Source organism: Salmo trutta, chromosome 24 (genome assembly GCF_901001165.1).
Source record: "Salmo trutta chromosome 24, fSalTru1.1, whole genome shotgun sequence".
Classification (NCBI taxonomy): domain Eukaryota; kingdom Metazoa; phylum Chordata; class Actinopteri; order Salmoniformes; family Salmonidae; genus Salmo; species Salmo trutta.
Genome location: NC_042980.1, coordinates 23,899,462 through 23,927,456, shown reverse-complemented (window position 1 = coordinate 23,927,456; position 27,995 = coordinate 23,899,462). Strand labels below are relative to the sequence as shown.

At 40.6% G+C, this 27,995-nt stretch overlaps 1 protein-coding gene across 8 annotated transcripts in view; it reads right to left on the bottom strand.

Moving 5' to 3' along the window:
• Positions 1 to 734: 734 nt before the first annotated feature.
• lrp1bb (low density lipoprotein receptor-related protein 1Bb) overlaps positions 735 to 27,995 on the bottom strand; it is a 441,142-nt gene continuing 413,881 nt past the window's right edge. For 3 of the 8 annotated variants that reach the window (XM_029711578.1, XM_029711580.1, XM_029711583.1), the window contains 22 exons: positions 27,372 to 27,504; positions 26,571 to 26,693; positions 26,172 to 26,294; positions 25,726 to 25,872; positions 25,314 to 25,448; positions 24,764 to 24,883; positions 23,556 to 23,797; positions 22,533 to 22,756; positions 20,477 to 20,583; positions 19,623 to 19,739; positions 19,106 to 19,279; positions 17,980 to 18,105; positions 17,462 to 17,626; positions 15,532 to 15,693; positions 14,554 to 14,728; positions 14,177 to 14,281; positions 12,451 to 12,564; positions 11,350 to 11,426; positions 5,947 to 6,037; positions 5,563 to 5,713; positions 4,596 to 4,670; positions 735 to 2,052 (listed from right to left, as the gene is read on the bottom strand). In XM_029711578.1, the coding sequence (XP_029567438.1) occupies positions 1,912 to 2,052; positions 4,596 to 4,670; positions 5,563 to 5,713; positions 5,947 to 6,037; positions 11,350 to 11,426; positions 12,451 to 12,564; positions 14,177 to 14,281; positions 14,554 to 14,728; positions 15,532 to 15,693; positions 17,462 to 17,626; positions 17,980 to 18,105; positions 19,106 to 19,279; positions 19,623 to 19,739; positions 20,477 to 20,583; positions 22,533 to 22,756; positions 23,556 to 23,797; positions 24,764 to 24,883; positions 25,314 to 25,448; positions 25,726 to 25,872; positions 26,172 to 26,294; positions 26,571 to 26,693; positions 27,372 to 27,504 (3,027 nt within the window). In that variant the 3' untranslated portion in view covers positions 735 to 1,911. Of the gene's footprint in view, positions 2,053 to 4,595; positions 4,671 to 5,562; positions 5,714 to 5,946; positions 6,038 to 11,349; positions 11,427 to 12,450; positions 12,565 to 14,176; positions 14,282 to 14,553; positions 14,729 to 15,531; positions 15,694 to 17,461; positions 17,627 to 17,979; positions 18,106 to 19,105; positions 19,280 to 19,622; positions 19,740 to 20,476; positions 20,584 to 22,532; positions 22,757 to 23,555; positions 23,798 to 24,763; positions 24,884 to 25,313; positions 25,449 to 25,725; positions 25,873 to 26,171; positions 26,295 to 26,570; positions 26,694 to 27,371; positions 27,505 to 27,995 lie in introns of those variants that run through there. The other 5 variants (XM_029711579.1, XM_029711581.1, XM_029711582.1 and 2 more) reach the window with 5 other exon arrangements.

Below are 27,995 nucleotides of genomic sequence, written 5' to 3'. Positions count from 1 at the left end.
GCCTTGTGGTGGGCGTTGTTGGCGTGTTCATCGTCGGAGGTAATTAATGCACTTGGCCTTCATACACACACTCCGAACAGCACACACACCGATACTCACATTGGTAACACAGTAATCCTCCTGTCCTCTTAGCCTGTTCCATACAACAGATAAGACGTGTCAGCTGTTGACTGATGTGTTAGGTCAGGGACCATGCAAACCCTGGAAATATGACAGCTATATCACTTAAAGCTAGAATCCTTAGTCGCTAATCCATTTTTGGACTTATAAATGAATGATATATACCCATTGATTCTTGAAAAATATAACTTATAAATGCCTCATGAGCTTTGTTCAACTGTCTTACCCCATCAGAACCCAAAATATAGGCTTTTTTAAAGCCAATGTTTGTAAACAATGTAAATGTAATCAAACACTGTATAGTTCAAACACCACAATTTCGATATAATCAATGGTTAGTCCTTGCATCCATAACTCTGTCTGTGAACTTGAGAGTAGTTACATTTCTCCAAAACAGAGGTAGGGTGCCTGCTTTGTTTCAACTGCAGATTCTAGCTTTAAATCCCTTCATGTGAGGTATTGTTTCAACAGGTGTCTTGCTGGAAAGAAATTCCACATGCTCATATTACCACTAGCATGGGGTAACATTTTATGTGAATTAACTTGCGATGTTGCATCATGTTGAAGTCTGATGTTAGCGCCATTATCAAGCAGAGATCTAAAAAAACAAAATATTTATTTTGAAATGGAAATAAGCCCCCTTTATTTTATATTGATTTACATTTATATAAAAGTACTTACATTTAATACATTTCTTCAAAATACAAGCAGCCAAACATACAAATAAAATACAAAATTATAAAATGTGTTATATCTATCGTCTTTCCTTTTCTGAAAGTAACAGAAAGTATTTTTATAATTCTCTAGTCACTTTGTAGCCGTAAAGTTGTGTTAAATCCTTTTCTGTGTTTAAATCCTTATGCCGTAACGTAGATACAGATACTTTATTGGAACAAGAGACCTAAAAAAATATGGACGTCTATATCTGACTATTCTCAGAACATTCACGTTGAGCTTCAATCATCTCTGTGATCCAAACAGAACTTCTTATATGGAGTATACATTTCAGACACCTCAGTAAAATATCTTCCATTTGTAGCAGAGCAAATATATGTTTGAAATTATTACATGAACATGATGCTATAACACTGTAGAATACTGAATTAGATGGTCAACAGAAAAGGACTATCTTAAAACGAACCTGTGTATCCATCATGGCTGAATCAAATGATACAAACACAAAGACAGAAAACAAGCTTCACTACTCAGGTATGAAGCCATGAAATGATAACATGTTATTGTGAAGATAAACCGTTTTTGTTCTGAGAAAAGTAATGACAGTGGAAACCATAGCAATCATAACTTGACCAACCTCAAACTATTATTCTTTTTAAAAGATGAGATATTTGTTCAGAAAAGAAAAATCGAGACCTGCGTTAGTACTGTATACTGCACCCGAATAACAATTTGTTGGTTCCACTTTAACAAGAGAGAGACATGTACAGGTACAGAAATAAGTATTGTATCGATCTTAACGTTTCTTTACAACAGAAGAGTTCTGGTGTTAATAAGGTATTTTTTAAATCAGCAGCTTTACTTCAGTGTCTTACAGTATATACTATATAGTGCTGTATAACAATTGTTCGAGAAACATAAAGCAAACAACGGAAACTAAACAAATTGAAATAAAAGTGTTCAGCACACAAATGAGGAGGTAATGCTGATGCTAAAAACCAACAAACCTAACCGTGAGGACCGGAGCCTGGTAGGAAATAGAAAATTCTTATTTTCCTCTTGTTTTTATACATTTGTACACTGTCTTATAAAAGGAGTAGAAAGTGTAAAGTCAGGCTATGCGGCGGTTTCGCGAATTGTTCCCTCTAGTTTCTTTGGGAGTAGCTCTCTCCTCTCGTCTATATTGATGACCGGTTTCCGACAGTTCTGTCCGTCAAGGTAGATCTTTGCATACACTGGGTTGGAGTAGTTCATGGGCTGCATGGAAGTACAAATGCTGTTATATATATGACAAAGGCACATCAGCACAGCTGTCAACAATGCATAAGAAAATACCCTATGTAATTTGGTGCCCCGAATGAAGATGCCCTTAAACATCAGTGCTTTGTTTTCTCTTGATACAGAGGCAACAGACAACTTTTTTATGTTAAAGTTAATCAAGAAGGGTAAAGATAAACGTATCAGCTAAAAGTTATTGCAAGGTAGCAGGAAAGAAAGAAGATAGCTCATGCACATTAGTCAAAGATACGGTATTAAACATGCATTGTTTACTCCTAATATAATCTCAGCAAAAAAGAAACATCCCTTTTTCAGGAGCCCGTCTTTCAAAGATAATATGTAAAAATCCAAATAACTTCACAGATCTTCATTGTAAAGGGTTTAAACACTGTTTCCCATGCTTGTTCAACAAACCATAAACAATTAATGAACATGCACCTGTGGAACGGTTGTTAAGACACTAACAGCTTACAGAGGGTAGGCAATTGAGGTCACAGTTATGAAAACTTAGGACACTAAAGATGCCTTTCAACTGACTTAAAAACACCAAATGAAAGATGCCCAGGGTCCCTGCTCATCTGCGTGAACGTGCCTTTGGCATGCTGCAAGGAGGCATGAGGACTGCCGATGTGGCCAGGGCAATAAATTGCAATGTCCGTACGGTGAGACGCCTAAGACAGCGCTACAGGGAGACAGGACGGACAGCTGATCATCCTCACAGTGGCAGACCACGTGTAACAACACCTGCACAGGATCGGTACATCCGAACATCACACCTGCGGGACCGGTACAGGATGGCAACAACAACTGCCCGAGTTACAACAGGAACGCACAATCCCTCCATCAGTGCTCAGACTGTCCGCAATAGGCTGAGAGAGGCTGGACTGAGGGCTTGTAGGCCTGTTGTAAGGCAGGTCCTTACCAGACATCACCCGCAACAGCGTCACCTATGGGCACAAACCCACTGTTGCTGTCATGGTCTGGGGCGGTGTGTCACAACATCATCGGACTGAGCTTGTTGTCATTGAAGGCAATCTCAACACTCCTCCTCCCTCATGTGGTACCCTTCCTGCAGGCTCATCCTGACATGACCCTCCAGCATGACAATGCCACCAGCCTTACTGCTCGTTCTGTGCATGATTTCCTGCAAGACGGGAATGTCAGTGTTCTGCCATGGCCAGCGAAGAGCCTGGATCTCAATCCCATTGAGCCCGTCTGGGACCTGTTGGATCGGAGGGTGAGGGCTAGGGCCATTTCCCTCAGAAATGTCCAGGTACTTGCAGGTGCCTTGGTGGAAGAGTGGGGTAACATCTCACAGCAAGAACTGGCAAATCTGGTGCAGTCCATGAGGAGGAGATGCATTGCAGTACTTAATGCAGCTGGTGGCCACACCAGATACTGACTGTTACTTTTGATTTTGACCCCCCCTTTGTTCAGGGACACATTATTCCATTTCTGTTAGTCACATGTCTGTGGAACTTGTTCAGGTCTCAGTTGTTGAATCTTGTTATGTTCATACAAATATTTACACATGTTAAGTTTGCTGAAAATAAACACAGTTGACAGTGAGAGGACGTTTCTTTTTTGCTAAGTTTACATATTAAATTAGCAAGACTGAGCTTTTCCAATGGGATGTTAGTTCCCAAATTGGCGGTAGCATATATTCAGAAGTCTCTTTTACTAGTGCAACAATGCTTTCCCTTGTTAAATACTTCAAGATGAATTGAATCATACCTAAATAACTAAAATGCACTACACCTGCCTGCAGGCTTCCTGCAAAAAGGAGATTTACGAATGTTCTACAGCTCACATCTTTTCCTTTTTTCTCCCCAATTTCGTGGTATCCAATTGGTAGTTACATTATTGTCCCATCGCTGCAACTCCCGTACAGAGCCGGGAGAGGCGAAGGTCGAGAGCCGTGCATCCTCCGAAACACAACCCAGGCAAGCTGCACTGCTTCTTGACACAATGCCCGCTTAACCCGGAAGCCAGCCGCACCAATGTGTCAGAGGAAACAACGTACACCTAGGGATCGTGTCAGCGTGCATTGAGGCCGGCCCACCACAAAATTAAGCTAGAGCGCGATGGGACAAGAACATCCCTGCCAGCCAAACCCTCCCCTAACCCGGACGACACTGGGTCAATTGCGTGCCACCCCATGGGTCTCCCAGTCGCGGCTGGCTGCGACAGAGCCTGGACTCAGCAGTGCAGTGCCTTAGACCACTGCGCCACTCGGGAGGCACATCGGTTCCTTTTATAGTGAATGGCATGACATTATGGCTCCCTCTGTATGAGATGGTGATGGTTCTCAACTGGTTGTCTCAGTAGCGATCCAATATTTTTGTTGTTGCTGCCATAATGCAATCTGGAGAACTATTTTTTATGTGATATTGATAGTCAATGTACCAAAGGGAACAACAGTCCCACCTTTTTCATTGTCAATAATTTAAATTTGCCCATATTCCTGACACACCAGTTGAGAATCGCTGGTCTAAACTAAGGGGAAGAATGGGAGAATTCACCTGTCCAGGTATCACCTCCTTGGGCACAGTATGTATGCCCAGGGTGCGAGGGTCACTGGACTTCACACACCAGCCCTGCAACACACAAGTTCTGCCGTGTTCACCATGCCACAAGGCCAAGATGTTGTCAACCAACAAACGCTGTGTATATGAATAAAATCCAACTGAAAATCCATGATATATCAACATCAGTGAGGAACTAAGAATGATGTGATGACTAGAAAATGAGATCATCGATTGTCAATCCATTTTTGGTTTTGGAACTTGCAAACTCAACAAAAAAAACATTGCAACTTTCACCTACAGCATCCACTGATAGAGGAGTGAGCTAGTTGTGATTCAGTCTGCCTCTACCTTTCTAATGAAAAGGGATCCAGTTGGGACTGACAATAGCAGATGTCAAAGTTGGCATGGCGAGAACTAAACGTATTAAGCTTGAAGTGGTAGCAGGCAAGTTAGCTAACAAGATAGATCAGTAAAGCTGTTATGATTTATTTGATATTCGTAGTGTTAGTGCAGTGCTGAGACCTAAGAAGAAAATGAATCAACAGCAGATAAAATGTTCCCTTGGTACAGAGCACCTTAATAATGTTTCTCTCCACATACCTGAGGTTTATGCTCCATCTGCCAATATAACTACACATCTATTTTAAAACAAACCGTGGATAGACAGTCTGGTATGCCACAAGAGGAGATTCTTAAGCCTCATTTTGCTATCACACTACTGATTACATGACTAGGATACCAATAATGGATGGATGATGGTAGCATACTGATGTATTAACAGATGAGACTACAACGTTATGTCTGTAAATTATATTATCCCAATGAAATTTGAAACATGAATAACAGTTTTCCTCAGCAATACACACAATATTCTATTAATCTGAGTGTTTTTGCATTAACACGACATGTTATTACGCACAAAATGAATGGCTGATTTTGTACATAGTCTGACAATACAAACCTTATGAGGGTCCAGTGTAAAGTTTGGTCGCAGAAGGCTGCCAGCATCTGCATGGTTGTCGTGGTCAACCTCATACATGTTGTAGGTAGGATTTCCTATCTCCACGTTTATCCCTCCATTCGTCATGGGCTGCCTAGTCACCCGCTTCCCCCTGGGAGAAGGAGGACAACCAGAACTCATTATCAGGAGATAATATATGGTATGTTGTACCTGAGATCACCAACCACACCACAATTTAAATTGAATTGAATACTTAATTGTCCTATATGGAAATCTGTCTGGCAACAATACAGGCATTCCTGGCATACACATAACACACGAAATTACAAGACATACAACACATAACAGCCAGCATGGTTACTTATTAGGCTTAACCTATTGTACCTCTGCCTTCGTTTGCAGATGAAAATGCCCGCCACCACTGTTGTGATCAAGATCACTAGCAGGACCAGAGGCACGATGATGGCTATGCTCCCTGAAACACAGAAAAGATAAAGGATGGAATTGCATTAAAATGTAGGCTTACTGTTATCACAAGTAGGGATGCACGATATATCGGTAAGCATATCGGAATCGGACAACATTAGCTAAAATTTCCAACATCGGCATCAGCCCAATGTCTAGTTTAATGCCAATGTGCAAAACCGATGTCAAAGCTGACGTGCATACCTATATAACATAGGTAGATGACGTAATGACGCCACGAAAAATACAGCACTACACGTGCAACACAGCATTCCTAACCTAGCCCACAAAGTCTGCTGTGTGGATCTATCTGGAAGTTTCAAAGGAAGACAACAAAAAGGCCATAGGCAATGTTTGTGCTGCTATTATTTCCCGAGGAGGGGAGAAAGTGAAATCTTTCAATACCACAAACCTAATTACTCATTTGAAAGTGCATCGCCCCCAGACGTTCAGCGACTACCTAGAACAAAAGCAGAAAAAAACTAAGCGCACACGTCCAACAACTAAACAAGTTGAGCAGTCATTTGAAAGAGTATTTCAGCGAGACAACTCAAAGGCAAAATCCATTAACGCCAAGATGATGGAATTCATTGCCCTTGACAGTCAACCGTTCTCTGTCGTGGATGATGTTGGCTTTCGCCGACTGGTCCAGCACCTCGAGCCCCGGTACATACTACCAAGTAGGCGTTATTTTTCAGATGTTGCCCTACCAGAGTTGCACAGTATTGCTGAAACGCACATCCATGAGCTACTTGCTACAGTAATTGCGTCACTGCTATTAGCTTCACGACTGACATTTGGACCAGCGATGTCAGCCCCACGAGCATGCTGAGTCTGACAGCACAGTGGGTCGACGAGGATTTCCTACTGAGGAAAGCCGTATTGCATGCGCAAGAATGTGCTGGTTCTCATACCGCTGCTGCCATTTCAATGGCATTTGAGATGTTTGAAACATGAACACAATCCTAGCTCCATTCGAACAACTGACTCGAGAAATATGCTCATCAACAGAGTCTGCAGCAGACGTGATACCCTCTCTGTCATGGCATTGAAACGCTTGCTCAACAAAACTGCCGACACAGACCGTGGGGTTAAAACTTGCAAAAGTACTCTACTAGAGGCTGTGAACAAGTTATTTGGTGGCATTCTCACTGAGCATCTTTACGGTGCTGCCACCATGCTCGATGCTAGGTACAAGGACCGCTACTTCGATGCAGACAAGAAACAGGGTTTATGTGAAATGTTACAGACACAGCTGGACAAGATGGAATCGGACACAGTGACCGAGGAAGAGGACCCACGACAGAAGAGGCCACGGACAGACAGAGCTGTAACTTCACTGCTTGACATGTATGATGAAATCCTGGATGAGAATGAAACGACTGAACAAATGAACAACGAAACAGCATAGCAAGTAAGTGAAATAAATAGGTTTTGATTATGCTTTACTGGTAATGTGGACATTATGTAAATGCCAACAAAATAACTTTGCGGTCAGTGTGTGTGTGTGTGTGTTTCAACTATTTAACTGTAATAGAATGCTTAAAAGGCTGCTACAATTTTAAATATTAGTTAATAGGTATCAGGTTTTTTGGCAAGAAAAATATTGGGTATATGCCAAAAATGTCATATCGGTGCATCCCTAATCCCAAGCTATGTTTCCATTAAATTGTCCAGTGATTTTTTGTCGACATTTAGAAAGTTTGCATAGAAAATAAATGCGACAATTGCCTGCTGCGGTGTTCCATTTAACTATCTTGTGTTGATAAAAACAGTTGGACTTAATGTCATCACACCTAAATAAAAATGAAGTGGTTACAGTGTTTCCATTACCCATTTAGGCAAATTGTGAATGAATAAAATTGGCGACAGCCTGTATGCCCTTCCACCTATCTGTTTCATGTCTCAGGTAGCTCGACAAAGCCAGCATGGATAGAATGCAATAATTGACATATACTAATAAATTTCATGTGTCAACGTATCACCACAGTTCATGCTATGATGAAACTTGTACTCCTGTAGATAATTGGATAGTGAAACTTGCATCCAGCCAACCAGAAAAGCAAGGTGAAGCAATTCAGGTATTATTGAAAGTTCAGGAAAAGGAGGACCAGGCTATAGTGGAGCAGGTTGAGAGCATCAAGTTCCTTGGTGTCCACATCACCAACAAACTATCATGGTTAAAACACACCAAGACTGTTGTGAAGAGAGCACGACAATGCCTATTCCCTCTCAGAAGACTGAAAAGATTTGGCATGGGTCCTCAGATTCTCAAAAAGTTATACAGCTGCACCATCGAGAGCAAATTGACTGGTTGCATCACCGCCTGGTATGGCAACTGCTCGGCCTCTGACCACAAGGCGATACTGAGGCTAATGCATATAGCCCAGTACTGTATATAGACTTTTTGTTTTCTTTTTTCTACTGTATTATTGACTGTATGTTTTGTTAATTCCATGTGTAACTCTGTGTTGTATGTGTCTAACTGCTATGCTTTATCTTGGCCAGGTTGCAGTTGCAAATGAGAACTTGATCTCAACTAGCCTACCTGGTTAAATAAAGGTGAAATATATATATATTTTTTAAAACATCACTGGGGCCAAGCTTCCTGCCATCCAGGACCTCTCTACCAGGCTGTGTCAGTGGAAGGCCCTAAGAATTACAAAAGACTCCAGTCACTCTTATCATAGACTGTTCTTTCTACTACCCCACAGCAAGCAGTACCGGAGTGCCAAGTCTAGGTGCAAAAGGCATCTTAACAGCTTCTAACCCCAAGCCATAAGACTACTGAAAAGCTAATCAAATGGCAACCCAGACTATTTGCATCGACATCCACTTTTTTATGCTGCTGCTGTTCGCTGTTTATTATCTATGCATAGTCATTTTACCCCTACTGTACCTACATGTACATATTACCTCAATTACCTCGACTAACCTGTACCCCCGCACATTGACTCGGTAACGGTACTGCTACCGGCTGTATATACCCTCGTTATTGTTATTTTATTGTAACTTTTATTTTTTTACTTTATTTAGTAAATAATTTCTTAACTGTTATTTTTCTTAAAACTGCATTGTTGGTTAGGGCTTGTAAGTAAGCATTGTATTCGGCGCATGTGACAAATAAAATTTGATTTGAAGTCAGGACAATCTGTGTCCTGCAAATAAACATTTTTATAGTTGAAAAAAATTATTTTGCAAGCCGCAGGCATTTAGAATGAAATGTGGAGTTGAGTTTTATAGCAGGGATACTGTATATAATGACGAGATGGTCTTGTCTCCACCTAAAAATGGGAGTTGTTGTCCCAATGTTGGGAAAGCAGGTGGCCTGCAATTGTTGTAACCCCTATTACTAGCCTGTTCAACCTATCTTTCGTAACGTCTGAAATCCCCAAAGTTTGGAAAGCTGCCGCAGTCATCCCCCTCTTCAAAGGGGGAGACACTCTAGACAAAAACTGTTACAGACCTATATCTATCCTACCCTGCCTTTCTAAGGTCTTCAAAAGCCAAGATAACAAACAGATCACCGACCATTTCGAATCCCACCGTACCTTCTCCGCTATGCAATCTGGTTTCGGAGCTGGTCATGGGTGCACCTCAGCCATGCTCAAGGTCCTAAACGATATCATAACCGCCATCAATAAAAGACAATACTGTACAGCCGTATTCATCGACCTGGCCAAGGCTTTCGACTCTGTCAATCACCACATTCTTATCGGCAGACTCAACAGCCTTGGTTTCTCAAATGACTGCCTCGCCTGGTTGACCAACTACTTCTCAGACAGAGATCAGTGTGTCAAATTGGAGGGCCTGTTGTCTGGACCTCTGGCAGTCTCTACGGGGGTGCCACAGGGTTCAATCCTCGGGCCGACTCTTTTCTAGGTATACATCAATGATGTCGCTCTTGCTGCTGGTGATTCTCTGATCCACCTCTACGCAGACGACACCATTCTGTATACTTCTGGCCCTTCTTTGGACATTGTGTTAACTAACCTCCAGACGAGCTTCAATGCCATACAACTCTCCTTCAGTGGCCTCCAACTGCTCTTACATGCAAGTAAAACTAAATGCATGCTCTTCAACCGATCGCTGCCCGCACCTGCTCGCCCGTCTAGCATCACTACTCTGGACGGTTCTGACTTAGAATACGTGGACAACTACAAATACCTAGGTGTCTGGTTAGACTGTAAACTCTCCTTCCAGACTCATATTAAGCATCTCCAATCCAAAATGAAATCGGCTTCCTATTTCGCAACAAAGCATCCTTCACTCATGTGCCAAACATACCCTCGTAAAACTGACTATCCTACCGATCCTTGACTTCGGCGATGTCATTTACAAAATAGCCTCCAACACTCTACTCAGCAAATTGGATGCAGTCTATCACAGTACCATCCGTTTTGTCACCAAAGCCCAATATACTACTCACCACTGTGACCTGTATGCTCTCGTTGGCTGGCCCTCGCTTCATATTCATCGCCAAACCCACTGGCTTCAGGTCATCTAAGTCTTTGCTAGGTAAATCCCGCCTTAGCTCACTGGTCACCATAGCAGCACCCAACCGTAGCACGCACTCCAGTAGGTATATTTCACTGGTCACCCCCAAAGCCAATTCTTCCTTTGGCCTCCTTTCCTTCCAGTTCTCTGCTGCCAATGACTGGAACGAATTGCAAAAATCACTGAAGCTGGAGACTCATATCTCCCTCACTAACTTTAAGCATCAGCTGTCAGAGCAATTTACAGATCATTGTACCTGTACATAGCCCACCTGTAAATAGCCCATCCAACTACCTCATTCCCATATTGTAATTAATTGTTTTTGCTCCTTTGCACCCCAGTATCTATACTTGCACATTCAACCTCTGCACATCTATCACTCCAGTGTTTAATTGCTAAATTTTAATTACTTTGCCACTACGGCCTATTTATTGCCTTACCTCCCTAATCTTACCTCATTTGCACACACTGCATATAGACTTTTCTATTGTGTTATTGACTGTACGTATGTTTATACCATGTGTAACTCTGTGTTGTTGTTTGTGTCTCACTGCTTTGCTTCATCTTGGCCAGGTCGCAGTTGTAAATGAGAACTTGTTCTCAACTGGCCTACCTGGTTAAATAAAGGTGAAAAAAAAATCTGTCTGCTTATCGGTGTATTTCCGCTTGGACAGATTTTGATGGGAGTGGACCATCTCACTTCGCCTCTTGATCTCTGTTTATAGTTAGGCATACGTGTCGACAATCCACCTAACGATAGCCATCCTCTGGTTAGCCTTTTGGTTATGTATGACACTGGGTGAGTAATGTGACTCCTGAACTCACTTCCACTGGTGTTGTCCGATCTGCTGCTTTTAGGGGCGGGCCTTTCACACTGTGTCCCTGCCCAATTGGCTGAGCACCTGGAACAGACCAATCAGAGATGAGAAAATCAACCATAGGCCTTAGCGCTCTCTACCTTAATCCCCACATAGAAAGATCACTATAGGAACAAAGGAGACACTAAACCATGGATAAAAATATTACAGATTTAGTCCAGTAGATTTGATATAAAGAACACAGAAGACATCTACATTTAGTGAGGAGTAGATAACATACTGATTAACATGATGAATATTCAGCAAAAAACAGTGAGAAAACAAGGAGTCATCTGGTTTGCTGTTTGGATGGTATCCAATGGGAGTGATGAATGACCCTAGTTAGAGGAGGTGATTTCCAATTGGACGTGATTGACGCTGATGTGTCTGTAAAGCATGAGTGATCTGACGGCTGCAACTGGATGGTGACGGAAGGTATGAAATTATACTAAATTACATGCACTCCATGAATCACAACACCAAACAATCAGGAATAAGAATGAGAATAGCATCTCACACATACAAAAAATGAATCATTCCCCCATAGAAAGAATGTCACAGCACGGAAAATCCTGAATTTTTATGGGAAAAAGATCAAATACAATGTTGTTAGGGAAAATACTAGGTAAGATCTGATGAACAGAAAATGGTTTGAAATCTATTCTAAAACAAAACTATTGACATGCTGTTGAATGTACTTATTTCATAACTAAATACTACGCAACTCAAAGTTAAAGGTCCACATTTTCTTGTCTCCCAATTCGCATTGCAAAATTAGTCACCATACATGCAGGTCACAACAGGTCCCCTATATTCACATGTCACGTCACATCATCACTTTAATGTTACTCGAAGGGCATGTCAGCTCGGGCTGAATAAGATGTGGATGGTTAGCAGCGAGTTATAGAGGGAGTAGGTACTGTATTATAGTGGGCAAAGTGTTATGTAGACCATCACACTTGCTGAAATGGAGCTGAATGACGAGAGGGTGGGGTGGGGGGTGGGGGGGGTGGGGGTGGGGGGGGGTGAGACCTCTGGAACAGCCACAGGAAGTGAGGAAGGGACCTACTTGCAGCGTGGTTTGTTAAGGGCAGTGATAGTGCACATCCCCTCATTCTGACAGAAGTAATCACATGGGTTGGCCAGCTCATCACAACGTTGGTTCTTGAACCCTGACGTGCAGCTGTAAAACAGTGTGGTGGAGTGATATTGATAAAAACGACCAGGGTAGGTATTGTATAGGCAGCTGGAAACCCTTCAACATGGCAACAAACAAAATACGACAGATTTGTTCCAAAATACTTTAATAGATTAGTCCCTTGGTAAACTTTCATGTTTCTATCATTCATGCAAAAAATGTTTTACTAAAACTAAACTAGAAACGTTATGGTTAGCTAAGCTAAAGACAACCACATCCATTGAGGCAAAAAATAAGGTTTTTCAGTTGTTATCAATTCACACTATGCTTATTTACAGTATTTCTAATAAATGGACAGAATATTTTTAATACAGAAAAATAAACAGAAATAAGCAAATGCAGATTATTTATGAACATGTTGATTTTGATAAACAGTCTGTGCCCTGTGAATTCATCAAAACGATTATTATGCCCACTTTATGTTTATATACACTGATTATATTTACTGGCGGAACACATTGATGAGTTTTGAAAATCCCTTAGACCTTTAAGACAGTTATCTGAAAATTACCATCTCAATGAGGATTTTTCTGCCTGTGGAGTTTCTCGGGTGGCTTGGATAAGATATTAATTTACTCTGTTATAGTTTAAGGTCAAACATTATGATTTCTTGACACAGACGTATCCATCATCTAACCTAATCTCTATGCCTCGCAGCCAATGAATAAACCACATTATCAAGATCTGTTAACCTCGTGGAAAATGAGATGGGATCATTTGCATAGAAATTGATTCTATCCCTTGAATCTTGCCAGTCATGGCCACAAATTTCATTTTAACTACAATGGGCAATGGGGGCAGTAAAAAAGATCGTTCGAGCAACAAGGTTTCCCTTTTCAGAGGGATTTCCAATCATCTCCGTGGGGAGGTCTTTAACATTGAACCACACCTGATTATAACGGAGCTGAAATTAATCTTTGTGGACCACCAGAACCGCAGAGCATACATTCTCTTGGATGATTCCCACAGGTCTCTGGAGCCAACCGATTGTCCTCTACCAGTCATTGCCATGGAGTTTCTGCTGCTCATTACTTGTATAACACACTCCTTATCACTGAAGATCAAAATGGTGTATACGCTTTCTCCTGAAGCCTACCACAATGACACAATGACAAACGAACAGTGTGATACGTTCTGAACAGTAATGTTTCAGTAGTTTTAGTTTGTGGTTACTTTCTGTAGCTGTACCCCATGCAGAGCTTCCTTTCTTCTACACTGCCACAGAGGGTTAGCTTTTTAAAGATCTATACCCACATCAAAGCCCCTCATGTAGAGGCAGGTGTGACTCATTATCTTATTGAGCCATATCATCCTGTCTCTTGCTGTGACATGGCCTGCGCCCACTGGTGTCAAACACCCTCTCTACTTAGGATCTTAGCCCTGTGTTAAAAATAAACTCCCCTTCTCCACCACCACCTTCAAAAATCAATCATTAGAAAAAAAGCCCAAGGAGATTTGGTTTCACTTTAGGCCGGCCTGTTTGGCATAACTGAATGGCAATGAAGATTAAACAAAGAATAAAGTAAGAATAGAGAAGATAAATGTCCTAGGCTATTGTTATTCCAGGCTATTGCTAGTAGGTAGTTACTGTACTTACTGACAGAAGGGCAGATTGGTGTCAGGGTCCAGGTGACAGGTACCTCCGTTGTAACAGTAGCCGTCACATAGCTGACAGCTGGGTGCCATCCTGCCATTAGTACAGCTGAAGGAAAACAGAGGAAAGCTGCTGTCACTGAGTGGTGGCCCACAATTTCTGTCTTTCTTTCATTGTTTGAGTTTGCAAGACTACTGATTGATAACCTATTTTCTGTGTAAACGGTCTTGAAAAATGTGAAGCTGTGGAATGTTAATGCATTATAACCATTGAAAATACAATACATGGAAGACTTTCAACTACAGTACATCAAGCATTAGCTCTAAGGCGTTAACCCAACATAGAATATAAAGTAATGTTGTGAGATGCTAACAACTTACTTGCAGACCACATCTCCTGTGTCATCGTTGACGAGGCAAGGTGCTCCATGGCACCTCAGACACTTGTCCACCTCACACTTGTTGCCCTCGTATTTGGCTGGACACACGCACTCTACATGGCCACTACTGGACAATGTACAGGCCTTGGAGTTTACACAGTAGTGGTGGCAGATGTCTGTCAGAGGAGAGAGAGACCAGAAAAAGAGAGAGATACAGAGGAGAGAAAGAGGAGCATTTCATATTAAGGAAATGGGAGCATAGTTTTAGTTGGTTTGATAACATTTTTACAGGCCTTTAATGAGAATTAATTATCTGTATCAAATGGCATCTTGTTCATAGATGAAAACGTATCACCCCTTGGGCAAGTTACAGTAGAAACGCAGCAATGGCGTCAGTTGAAATTGTTTTCCCCACAATTTATAATGACAAAGCCAACATAAGGGAAGGAAATATTTTATCAGTGCAGCACAGAAACCCCCAAAGGTTGTTTAGAGTGGCATTTAGAATTACTCTCTCACCCACACGGTATTTGTAGCTATGAAATACCCTTTCTGGAATAAAAAACCCCAAAACAATTCATTGTTTGATTTAGTATTTATTGTTGTCGTTGGAACCTTAAATATGCAAAACTAAAAAGATATCATATTTCTAGAGAGTGTGACTGAATATAAATGGTCAGCTATTGTTGTTTCATGTTCTTTAGTGATCTTAGGAATTCTACAGGGTAGGTTGATACTGATTGTGTTAAGGTCAAATATTTATGTGTAGTTTGTTGCTATTGCTGGTGGATTGGCCTATGGTTGGAAATACATGACAAGATTTTAAGGGAGGGCTGTGCTCCTCATAACAAATCAGTGGCTCTCCATGGGACTTGAAATATATATTTGGGCCCCCCCAAAAATATATTTGACCTCAGGCACCCTCAAGAGACATTAGGCACCCCCAAGAGTCCATACGTAATTGGATCCCTTTACTCACGGTACAGACAGCGGTCTCCAGTATACTCTGCCATGCAGCGGCACACCGGCTGGTTCCCTAGGCTGACATCACAGGTACCACCATTCAGACAGTAGTAATCACACACCCGCTTCTCACAGAACGGACCTGTAAACCCTACAGGGCACCGACATGTTGGCTTCCCTGGAGGGAGGAGAGGAGAGGATTGAGAGTTTGGCTAACAATTCCATTTACATTGTTTATTACAAAGATACTATAACTCAAGTGTTGAGGACGTGTGTGTTTGTTCCCAAAGTTGAGTATCAAGTATCTGAAAAACCCAAGATAAAAGGTCCTTGATAACACAAGGTCCCTGGAGGTCAGAGAGAAATTTTCCAGTCCTTTAATTGATTACAGTGGGTGCCTCCAGCGAGACCTCCAGCGAGACCTGTTCTCTTCCATCACCAAACTGGGGTTCTTGAGGAAAGACATTAACAATAAGCTCTCCCAAGCTCTGCTTCCATCGCTCATTTTGAACAATACTCCCCAAGCCTGGGGATGTGTGCTCAACATAGCGAAACCTCTTACTTCATGAAAAAACTCTCAGTCTTCTAGCATGGATGAACAGCACACAGAATAGTCAGTGACTGTATGCCCAGCAGCGGAACAAATGTCCCATCACTTTGTTTCACTCCTCTTCGACTGCATTGGCCATAAATGAGGGTACCATTCGTCATATAATACAGATCATATAATACTGACTGGGCTGGTGAACCAAACAAGATTGAGAAACCCTGCCTCCAACTCTCCAACTAATTTAAAATCCCTCTGTGATACTCACTTCGTTTCAATCACATATTTGTCTCCTAAAAAACAGAATGTTATTACATATCACTGACACATATCAGGCATCTGTCTAGCTCATTAGCCAAATGTTGCTGTCATAATACAAAGGCTGACAGCTTGAAGTCAATTGACTGAGGACACCAACATGTTCTCAACATATTATTCCCAAACTATCAAATTCCCCCTGGGCAAGATGACACATTTATTACGAGAAGAGATGAGAAAATATATGTTTTAAGGGCAAACATTTCACTTCCCAGACTAAACCATTCAAATCAAAGTTGTAGACCAGTCTCTGAATACTTTATCTACCCCCAGTAATGACAGGAGCATTAAAACTACTCTGACTGTTCAATTACAGTTTTTATATATGTGTTAGCATTCAACACTCAGCTACTATATTTAGCACACTCTCTAAAATTGACTTTTATAATTTTCAAGGTTTACAAAACGATGAAGCGATTTCACATTTTCACAAATCTTCAAAACTAAATGTAACAGTCAGGAAAACCACAGCAATCCAAATGTATCTATCTCTATGGATAATTGCTCTTGTGAGTCCACCAGTTCTAAGAGACTGAGATGTTGTGAATAATTGCCCTCTTGCATGCATTATGTAATCGATTGAGTGGTTTTTAGCAGGGAGACGTGAAGTAAAACTCAAGTGCTCTGCACTATTTTAGTTTATCCATGTTAGTCAGGATGAGTGGCAAACTAACAATGAGACAAATTGTCAAATGTGTGTATGAATACATGTAACGACAAAAGAAAAAGCTGTAAAAACAAAGTTTATTTTTGTCCTCCGAAGAGGGGAGAATAACAGGCCAATGATAATAAATATATGAATAATAATAAGAGACATGATCGGTTCAGGTATTAACATGTCTTGTCTCTATTATGCTTCATGCTTATTCTACCTATATCAATCAATCAATCCATGTTGTAAGACTGTTGTAGCACAAGCACCTTTAGATACTGACCACTCCCAACAACCCAGAGAGTTCTTAACGACTTAACGACTTTTGAGTAAAGACCTGTGGGCACATAACGCCTTATGTCAATCCCGCTCTGATCAATCCATACATTTTTCTACCAATCAATATATGGATTTTAACAGCAGACTCACCCAGGGGTGAGCCAATGCAGGTGCCTCCGTTGAAGCAGTAGTCGGTGCAGTGGTTGACCTCACAGCGTTCTCCAGAGAAGTCAGGCCAGCAGTAGCAGCGCCAGTCCCCCTTCTCATTGGCCAGGCAACGCCCGCCGTTCTCACATGGTGGCCGGCACAGCTCGCCTACAATACAACAACAATGCACAGCATGTTCATTATGCTGAACTTGTGGACAGGTTTTCTGAAGTACCTTCTAAACTATCAATCATCATCAGTGTCATTTAGCTGGTCCAGGAGAAAGAGCATGATACTGTACAAGCATGTCATCTTATGTTATCATTTCAAAACATGCACTTCCACATTCAAGTCTCATTTTGATGTACCCAAAATGCTGAGCGATTCAGAAAGATCTGACTTCATTCATTTGCATTGGCCAAGTGCCATCTCAGCTGGATTATCTACCGTAGCAGTTTTAGAGGTGATATTGCGTTGGCAGCCAGTAAGTGAAGTTTCGGCAGGGGTCTTGAATAGTTTACCTGAGATGTTGACATCACTGCAGGAGCCGTTGATCAGTACCTTCCCTTCTGGACAAGTGCAGGTGGCGCCCATTGGGTTCAGTAGACACATGAAGTCACAGGTCATTCTCAGGCATGGGTTGACCGCTGCAACAAGACAAGAGGCAAACGGTAGCCGAAGCTTCAATACAGCCATCAAACAAAACACATTCATGTCTTTACTATTCTTCAATTAAACTTTTTTTTTTATATTTGACAACATAGAGGATAAACCATATGATTTCGTTCATACTATCCACAAATGTATTGCTATTCAAAATCAACAAGAGACATGATCCACATTCCACTCAATGCCTAGTCCTAGAGGATTACTATGCCCTGTTAGCAAACACTACTTCGATATGCACAACATCAGCAGCATGCTGCCATTTTGCTCCAATAAGTCAATTGAAGTGTTTGGGTTTTCAATGAAACAGAAAAAAAAAACAATTACACAGATTTGCTGTGTTCGGGGTTACAGGAATCATTGTAGATCAAAGCTAGCGAAAGAAGAGGGCGTAAGTGTGTTTCGCTAAAGACTACAAACCAACACTCATGGTCTTTCTGTTCTGCAAGATGTGCAGTAACCTTTACTGCCCAAAGAGTAGGCTACATGGCTGGACTAATGAGTCTTTGGAGAACGGTTCAGCTGCCCTTTACTGAAGAAAACCCCAAGCCAAGACGGATATGTCCGACGCCCCATAAACATTAACAATACACAGATAATAAATAGCAACCAAGTAGAGAAGCAGAGAATGTGAAATATATTGGTCCTATCATGGGAAATGAGATGACTCTCTCATGTCCCACACTTGAGAAAATGAAAAACTAGCTCAAGAACACTATACGCTCTTCCATTCAGGAGTTAGACCCACATAACCATCTAGAATATCAATGCTACATTGGTGCATTGACGTCTTGTTTGTTACTGTAATATCATGTTAATTGCCCTTCTTATGCTTGCATTTACACTAGAAGGCCGTTCAGCTGCTATTTTCAATATCCACATTACACAACCTTGATAATTTCCCTGTATTACCCATGACCCTCATTAACACTTGTATTCATTAAAATAACCACTGAAAATTAGTAGATTTTATTTATTTACCATCTTGCTGCTTGTATCGATGGGAGATCATGACATTGGTCGTTTTCTCGAGACCCAAGTGGAGAAACTCCACAGGCTGTTTTCCATACTTGTGAACTTTGAAGACCTCGTGTTTCAGCCCAGTCCCGTAGATGTAGTCTTCAAATATGTCAATCCTGTATGGCTGGGATATTCCTGGAAACACAGCCGTGGAAACAGAATAAAGGCAGGGTGGAAAGAAGCATATGACCATGAACACCGTGTTGTAGTTTTAATGAGGGTTTGTAAATCCCAGGACAGTACTAGTAGTTAGTAGGAAACCTGATCTGTGTGTAGTACTATACTACAGCTTGTAATAGCCACACACACACACACACACACACACACACACACACATGCAGGCGCGCACACACACAAACACTATATTATTGTAGCAATCTTTTGATAAAATGTAGAGGAAATTAAACAAATGATCCCATCAGTAGCTAGTATGTGCTTGGATAGTCAATCTTTGTTTTGTTCTCAGTGGTGGTGTTACCGTGTCTGTCCCTGATTGCCACCAGAGGGTCCGACCCATCCAATCTCACACTGCCTATCTCGGAGAGCTCAGGATCAGCCCAGTACAAACGTTGGTTAAAGTAATCGATGGCCAGACCTGGGGAGGATGAGAGGAAGAGATTTATTTTCCTTATGAATTGTGTAAAGATCAATATGGACGCCTTCATCCCAACAGCCCTCAGGTTCTAAACAGCATTAGGCTGTGGATAGACTGCATAAATAGAAAGTTATTTTATTTATCTCCGTAAGGTATCTCACTTTCTACGCATTCGCCAGAAAGTCATTAACGTTGAATCATATTACAGGACATATACAGTATACCAGTATATTTGTATTATCTTTTGATGACAGACTTTTGGTGTTATGCCCTACATTTCCCTTTTTATAAAATGATTTTCTATCATGTGTTTGACTGGATAAATGACCCAAGTTGTCATGGCGATTAAATGGGTGTGTGTTTTTCCACAGATGATAAATTCCCCCTACCTTGGCAGAGACAGTGCATGGGTCCCTTGCATTAAAGGAGGCCAAACCATCTTTTAAAAAGTAGATCAGCACTAAGTGTCTCCCCCAGGACCATCACAACAGGTTTGGTGTGTCAGACACATTCATTTACTTTTTTCCATGGCCTTATTTTCAAACATATCTATCCTCTAGTCTACAACTAGCCTGGTCCCAGATCGGTTTGTACTGTCTTGCCAACTCCTATGGTCGTTGTCATTGCCAAGACTGCACAAACAGATCTGGGACTAGGCTAGTCTACAACATCCCGTCTCAATGAAAAGATAAGTATGGACTTGCAGATTAATATGATCATGTTCTGTAGATAGATACCTGTTGGTCTCCTGAGGTTCTTCTCCAAGAGGATCCTACGCATGGACCCATCCATAGCCGACTCCTCAATATGAGAATGATCACCTATTACTGTCCAGTACATCATCCTGTAGAAGATACAAAGATAAGCATTTCCTGTTAGATGTCCATAACATAGTTTTTCTTAATTTTTTTACTATTCTCTACATTGTAGAATAATAGTGAAGATATCAAAACTATGAAATAACACATATGGAATCATGTAGTAACCCAAAAAGTGTTAAACAAATCCAAATATATTTTATATTTCAGATTTTTTAAAGTAGCCACCCTTTGCCTTGATGACAGCTTTGCACTCTCCCAACCAGCTTCACCTGGAATGCTTTTCCAACAGTCTTAAAAAGTTCCCACATATACTGAGCACTTGTTGGCTGCTTTTCCGTCACTCTGCGGTCCAACTCATCTCGACCCATCTCAATTGGGTTACTACATGATTCCATATGTGTTATTTCATAGTTTTGATGTCTTCACTATTATTCTACAATGCCAAAAATAATAAAAATAAAGAAAAACCCTTGAATGAAAAGGCGTGTCCAAACTTTTGACTGGTACTGTACATATTTAATTGATGAATCAGAGACATATTATATTTGTGTGGCCGTGAGCGAGCGCTAAAACCCTGCCTGGAAAATGCCCGCCATTCACCTTTTATGGTAATAAAAATGCCCTCCCTCATTTGCTGTAAGATTTGGAGATGTTGAACTAGGCCATGATAATTCCTAAAAGAAAGCGCAATTATCACACTTCTGTTTGGGCAGAATGCTGCAGTGACTTTTCCAAAATAAAAATGCATGCTGCTTAGTGAGTGCCAAACACTGGCTGCACATTCTGGAAGATTGATTTGAACAATTTAAGAGCTACAGCCCACAATTCCATGCAAAAGACACAATGTTCAATATTTTGTTTATCAATACATGATTGTGTCTCTATCTCCTGCTTTGGTATAGGCTCTAAATTAAATAGGTTAGGCTATGATGTAGCGCTCCTAATCGCACAGCAATACTGGAGCCTACCCATACTGTCACATAGGATTAGGTCTACTGTCAAGACTATTTATTTACTTTCCAGCATGCTTGGCTATTGAATGAGCGATTGATAAATGGTAGCCTACTATTTGTTGTGTAGTGGGAATAATTTTAACTAGTTATGTCAGAAAAGAAGAGAGACATGTCCTGCAATATGATTATGATTTAGGCCTATTTAATAAAAGTGAAATAAAAATATATTAGACAACATGCTGCTATGCAATCTCCTTACCAATGGCAAATGCATCTGTTTAATCATTAGGCCTATGTTTTTTTATTAGCCTACCATTATTATAATCCCTGTGCATCAAACACCTCCCATTTCCCCCAAACGAACAATAAGCATATTTGCTTGCAATACAGTTGATCAATCTTCTAGAAGTTGTGTGTACGCATGGTCAGTGTTGGGGAAGCTACTCTGAAAATATAACCAAGCTACCAATCACTTCATACTGGAAGCTACCCTTAGAAAAACATAGTTTACTTAACTAAAGTTACTTTTAAAAAGTATCGCAATACATCCAAACTACTACATGAAAAATTATTATTTCTAAATCTGAAATATCATAGACTACAAATTGCAAGAACAGATCACTCTGGAGTCAGATGTTAACAGAATGTGTAATTTAGCCTATTAAACACCACTATTTTTCAAGAGAAAATTAGGTGGGTCTGCTGCTGGAAAAGAATAAAATTCTTGCCAACTTTTGCAGGATAAAAAGCACCTTTGATAATGAGGCCCCTGGTCTTCATGGATAACGGGATTAAACACATCCCTGTCTATACTTAAAGAAACCCTGGAATCCTTGTCTATACTTAAAGCTTAAAAAAAATCAGTAAGAAAACAAATCTTGGATACAATCTTGGATGAATCTTTTAAAATTGCACTGCTGTCTTCCTCCGGCAGAGTTCCAAAATAATGACAAAGCAAAAAAGTATAAAGTGAAAACATAATGATGAAATATGACATGGTCTGAAAAGAATGCTCTTACCCTCGGGCTGGGTTGACAGCAATGGCGTAAGGCTCTCCTGCAATGTCAGTTATCAGACGGGTGCAATTTGGCCCTCTGAGCTGGCCCACGTTTATAGAGTATCTGAGCTTAGTCCAGTGGGCTGTGTAATAGCTGAACCAGTGCATCCGAGAGTGGTCTGTCCAATAGATATTTCCTGTAATCCAGTCAGCAGACACATCCCTTGGTCTACGGAAGTCTGAACACTGCAAGGGAAATGAGAGCTTGTAAACATGAAATCGTGAACATGACGAAGACTTCCAAGGTATTTGTATTACACATGGAAAATGAACTTGAAACTTCTAACATTCATGTTGTCCATTGGTTTATTTAGATGCACTCACTCTTCTGACCACTATCAAACGTGATACAGGTATGTCTAATGCAATACTTGATTCTAGCAAAGGTTTAGTAGCCTATGCTAAATGTGTAAGAAGTCTTACAAATGATCCCATAATACTTTATGCAATGTTTCCAATGTGACAACAATGACTCAAACTTTAGATCAATGTACATCATGGTCTTAGAATAAGAGTATCTTCATATGACATTGAAAGATGTGTGTAATTTATTTAAAAACATTGTGCTAGCTTTCTCCGACTTTGTCAGTAGGCATATCTACATCCGAGACATTCATTACATCCGAGACATTCCTTACTTTAGGTCAAACAATAACTGGGAAAAGCATGGCACCTCGCTAATGTTCTGTTCTCTTGCTCACACACATTAATAAGATATATGACTGTATGAGTTATACATTTAATCTTCAAGCGCTCACTGCTGTGTTCAAGCTCTCATTGCTATAATCATTCTATAATTCATTGTCCTCAAATGCAATAACCAAGACATAATGTAGCTTCAATGGCTTTACAAAAGAAAGAAACATACATATCTTGTAATGGGCTACTTATATTAGCATATGGATATTTAATGTACAAATCGTACATTCAATAACACATTAAAAAGTAAAGTAGACTTTCCAACCACACCTTTGGAGATACTTACTATGTTTCCGACATTAGTTTTACTTTGACTCTTGTCTAGGATTTCTTTGTAAAAAAGTCCACCAGGGTTAAACTGTGTAGCCCAGATAAACTTTTGTTGGTGTAACAGAGCATCCATCCCAATAATGCGGGCATTGTCCTCGATGCGAGTGAGGAATTTGTGTCCATGGCTCTGGTTAAATGGATACACAAAACTTCGGATTTCAGTGTCATTAGCTATGTAGAGCACTCGATCTTCTGGTCCTGCCCGTTGTTGAGTTATTAATATGCAAAGAAAATGAAAAGTGGCTCAATTCCATTTGGGGTTTTAAACAACAATTTGACAGCATCATTTCATTTACAGAAGCAAAGTATTCTCTAATATATGTAATCAAGTCATCATTTATATATAAACATCATGGGGTAGTTTCCTGGACACAGATTAAGCCTAGTCCTGGACTAAAAGGCAAGTCCAATAGAGAATCTCCATTGAAAGTGCTTTTTATTCCAGAACTAGGCTTAATCTGTGTCCAGGAAACCGCCACATCACATGATCAGGATAATAATACATAATCGCATAGCAACAAGACCAGTCATTTATTATTACTACTACCCATGGTGCCAATCAGTAGGAATAGTGGGATAGATGAATATGTATCACAATGCAGTGTATCACAGTGGGGTATACACCCGTAACATTAACACTTTAGTGGAAAGTTGTGGAATAGCTGTTAGTGAATATTGGCAATCATTATTAATCCATTATTAATATAATCCTTATTGGTCACATCAGAAACAGATGCAGACTCAGTTATTATACTCCTTACATGGTTAAATGGCTGGTTTTGTATACATTCAGTGTTACTTATACAATCCTGCCATCTTAATGTAAAGTTCATCCTAATAAAATACCAAAAATACCAAATCTGATGACTATGACAGTATATTTACAAGAGTGCTAATGGTACAGTACTGTATGGGAGTACAGTGTTACCTTAATAGCTATTGAAAAAAACTATTCAATTCAAATAAATGGTATACAATATTCAAGAAAATGTTGCAGTTTATAGAAATTCATACTATACTTAGTTTATACTAAAGTTTTAATTCATTTAGCAAAAAAATAACATCTCTATTGAAACGATCATAGTATAAGATACACATCAAGGTTTTTGATAGTTCAATTGCCTTCAGTTAGCACATACAGTACAGTAATAAAATGGTCCATACCTTTTACTATACAGTTTCCATTGATTTCCTTAAAATTCTTGTCACAAGTACACTTGTAGGATCCTTTAGTGTTTGTACAATAGTGAGCACACATGTCAAACCCAAGACACTCATTGATTTCTGAGGAGAAAAAAGAAAAATCAGTCAGTTACTAAGCTGCCATACCTCTCAAATAAAAAATGGTTGATATAGTCCCAACCTATCGATGTGAGGATATCTATTGTATATTCTAATTGGGAAAAAACAATATATACTGAACAAAAATAAACGCAACATGCAACAATTTCAAGATTGGTGGCTTATGGTAGAGAAATTAACATTCAATTATCTGGCAACTGCACTGGTGGACATTCCTGCAGTCAGCTACTATGAACACTATAAACACCTACTTGGAAAGCCATGTTATGTATATTGTTCATCATCCACGGACGGCTACATTATGTACATGATATCTAACCACATTAGTTACATTAGTTACATTATAGAATTTCATTATTACAGTAAACATTCTGTCCAATTGAACAGTGAGGAGAAAGAGGTCATACGGTACCTTCACACTGGCCAGTCTTTAGATTTCTCCTAAAGCCAGATTTACAATGACATATTGAACTTGTGTTTGTCTGATTGCAAATTGCATCCTCCCCACATGGGTTTGACTTCTTTCCACATACGTCTCCATGGGAAACTACAATTGAAAACAACACTTTGATTGCACATGAAAACACATTCCTAAACATTGTACATGCTTGCAAAAAGTTGCTTCATTGATGTGTGGAAGCCAAGAGAACAACTTTCACAGGACAGAAAAACACACAGCAAATATGTTACTACCATAAATGTTCTGTCATTTAACCCTTGGATCTAGCAGAAGAGCCCTAGATTATCTCACACATCCAGTTCCTTCCTAGTGACATTTATTACTTCCATCTAAACAGCAGGATATTGATCTGTGTGACACACACACGCACAGGCCTTGCAGTCCTGCTCGTCCGAGCCCCCGTCCCCACAGTCATTGAAGAGGTCACACTGCAGCTGGGCTGGGATGCAGCGCTGGGTACTGCAGGTGAACTCTGCTTTCCCACACGGCCTGGGTCGGCCAGACACCACCTCTGTTTTAGGACACACACAGGGCCCAAACACACATCGGATAGAAAGACCACATCGGCAACAGAGAAGAAATGCATTTGCATGAAAGCATGGGTGGTGTTTTGAGACATCTTATAAAAATGCTGATAGTAGCCAAGATTCGAAGAACGACGTGGCTTTGAGTTTCTAGGGATATTAAAGGAACTTGACTAATACACAGTTTTTGATGCAATTAGGAATAAAGTTAGATTGGAAAATCAACCTCTTTAGTTCAACATTCTTGATGAAGAAAAATGTCATGTTTGAACTGGTATAAACTCACCACATTCCTTCTCGTCCGAGTTATCCCCACAGTCATCCACCTTGTTACACACTTGGTCAGGGCGCAGACACACACGGTCATTTCTACATCGGTGTGGCCGTGTAGGAGGACAAGGAAGTTTGGCTGGAGGGGAGAAGAAACACACAAGTATTCCAGACAGTCAAATACACTTTAGTTCATTCAACACAGTCCACTCTACTCCATTCAACACAGTCCACTCTACTCCATTCATCAGAGTTTATTCAACTCCTTCATAAAAAGGACATTCATTTTCTTTAAGAAATTCACCATTTCAACCATGAATATTACCTTACATGAAATATGTAAGTAATACCTAATAAAATATCCATCAAACACCTTTGAGAAAACATCTCAGTGAGAGACGTTATTTCAACCCACCACACATCTCTGTGTCCTCGTCTGAGTTGTCTCCACAGTCGTCCTTGCCATCACACACCCATGCGTGGAGCTTGCACAAGGTGTTGTTGCAAATGAACTCATCGGGACGGCAGAAGAAGATGCCTGCAATTACAGACTGAAGGTGAGCAGCAGTGCCCGTGGGCTTTCTTTCTTTCACAAGGTCGTCTTTTCCATTTCCTTCAAAACTTCATATTCAACAGCATTGTGCTAGCAGTATAGTGTCTGAATGAAAGAATGTTCTTGTTAGAGAAATGACCTTTGCTTGGCCAGAATAGGACTATTGTGTTGTACACCTTTCACAACAAACACATGGCTAGAGCGGTGGTTGCTACGCTACTAGCCATGTGTGAGTTAGAACCCCCCACTGATCGTGACATTCATTGCACTGTGAAAACTAGGCGGGCTGCAATTGATTCTACCTAAGCTGAGAAGGAAGAAAATATAATGTGTGTACCATATTGGCAGGCATGTGTTCTGTGTTAGTGTGTTCCAGTGAACATGCTCAACTCTGTCCCCAGTTGCAATTTAATATTTGTTACATTTCTTATACAGGTAACATGTCCTGCTAGAACATTCAGTGGCAGCATATGCTTCAGCTTGTGCCTTCCTCACTGTGTGTGTGTGTGTGTGTGTGTGTGCGCAACACCTGAAATGCATGTCTCTACTGTAGTAGGACATGTTGCCTGTATATTAAAAGAAAATGAAGATGGACCTGTATAGAAAACCAATAGTTTTCTAGCACACTGGCATGTTTAGTGAGTATGTCCAGCCCTGTTGTACCTTGATTGCAGTTCTCCTCGTCGCTATGGTCCACACAGTCAAAAGTGTCGTCACAGCGCCATCTCCGTGGGATACAGTGGGCATGGTTCAGACACAGGAACTCGTCTTCCTTGCACTCCTTCACGCAGCCCGCCTGGCAACATGGCAACCCAAAACAGCATTATATAGTATTAGATGTCAAACACAGTCGAGACTTTACACACATCCTTTTCTATTCTGTTAGGAATTCACCTTACACTGGACACCAAAAGATGTAGGGACCATCCTTACAAATAGGTATATATAATCTTTGCTGTATTAAAGGTCCAATGCAGTCGTTTTTATCTCAATATCAACTAATTTGTGGTTAACAATTAAGTACCTTAGTGTGATTGTTTTCAATTAAAATGGTTAATAAGAAACAAAAATGTATTCTTAGCAAAGAGCAATTTCTCAAGCAAGAATTCTGCTAGGACTGTCTGGGAGTGGTCTGAGTGTGGAGGGGGAAATTGAAACTAGCTCTTATTGGCAGATAGAGAGTTCTAAACCTTTCTTATTGGTCTTTTAACTAATGTACCGCCTGGTGATGTCACCAGTCAGGCCAAAACTCTGTCCCACTAAAACAGGCTGGAGTTTCAGGCGGCC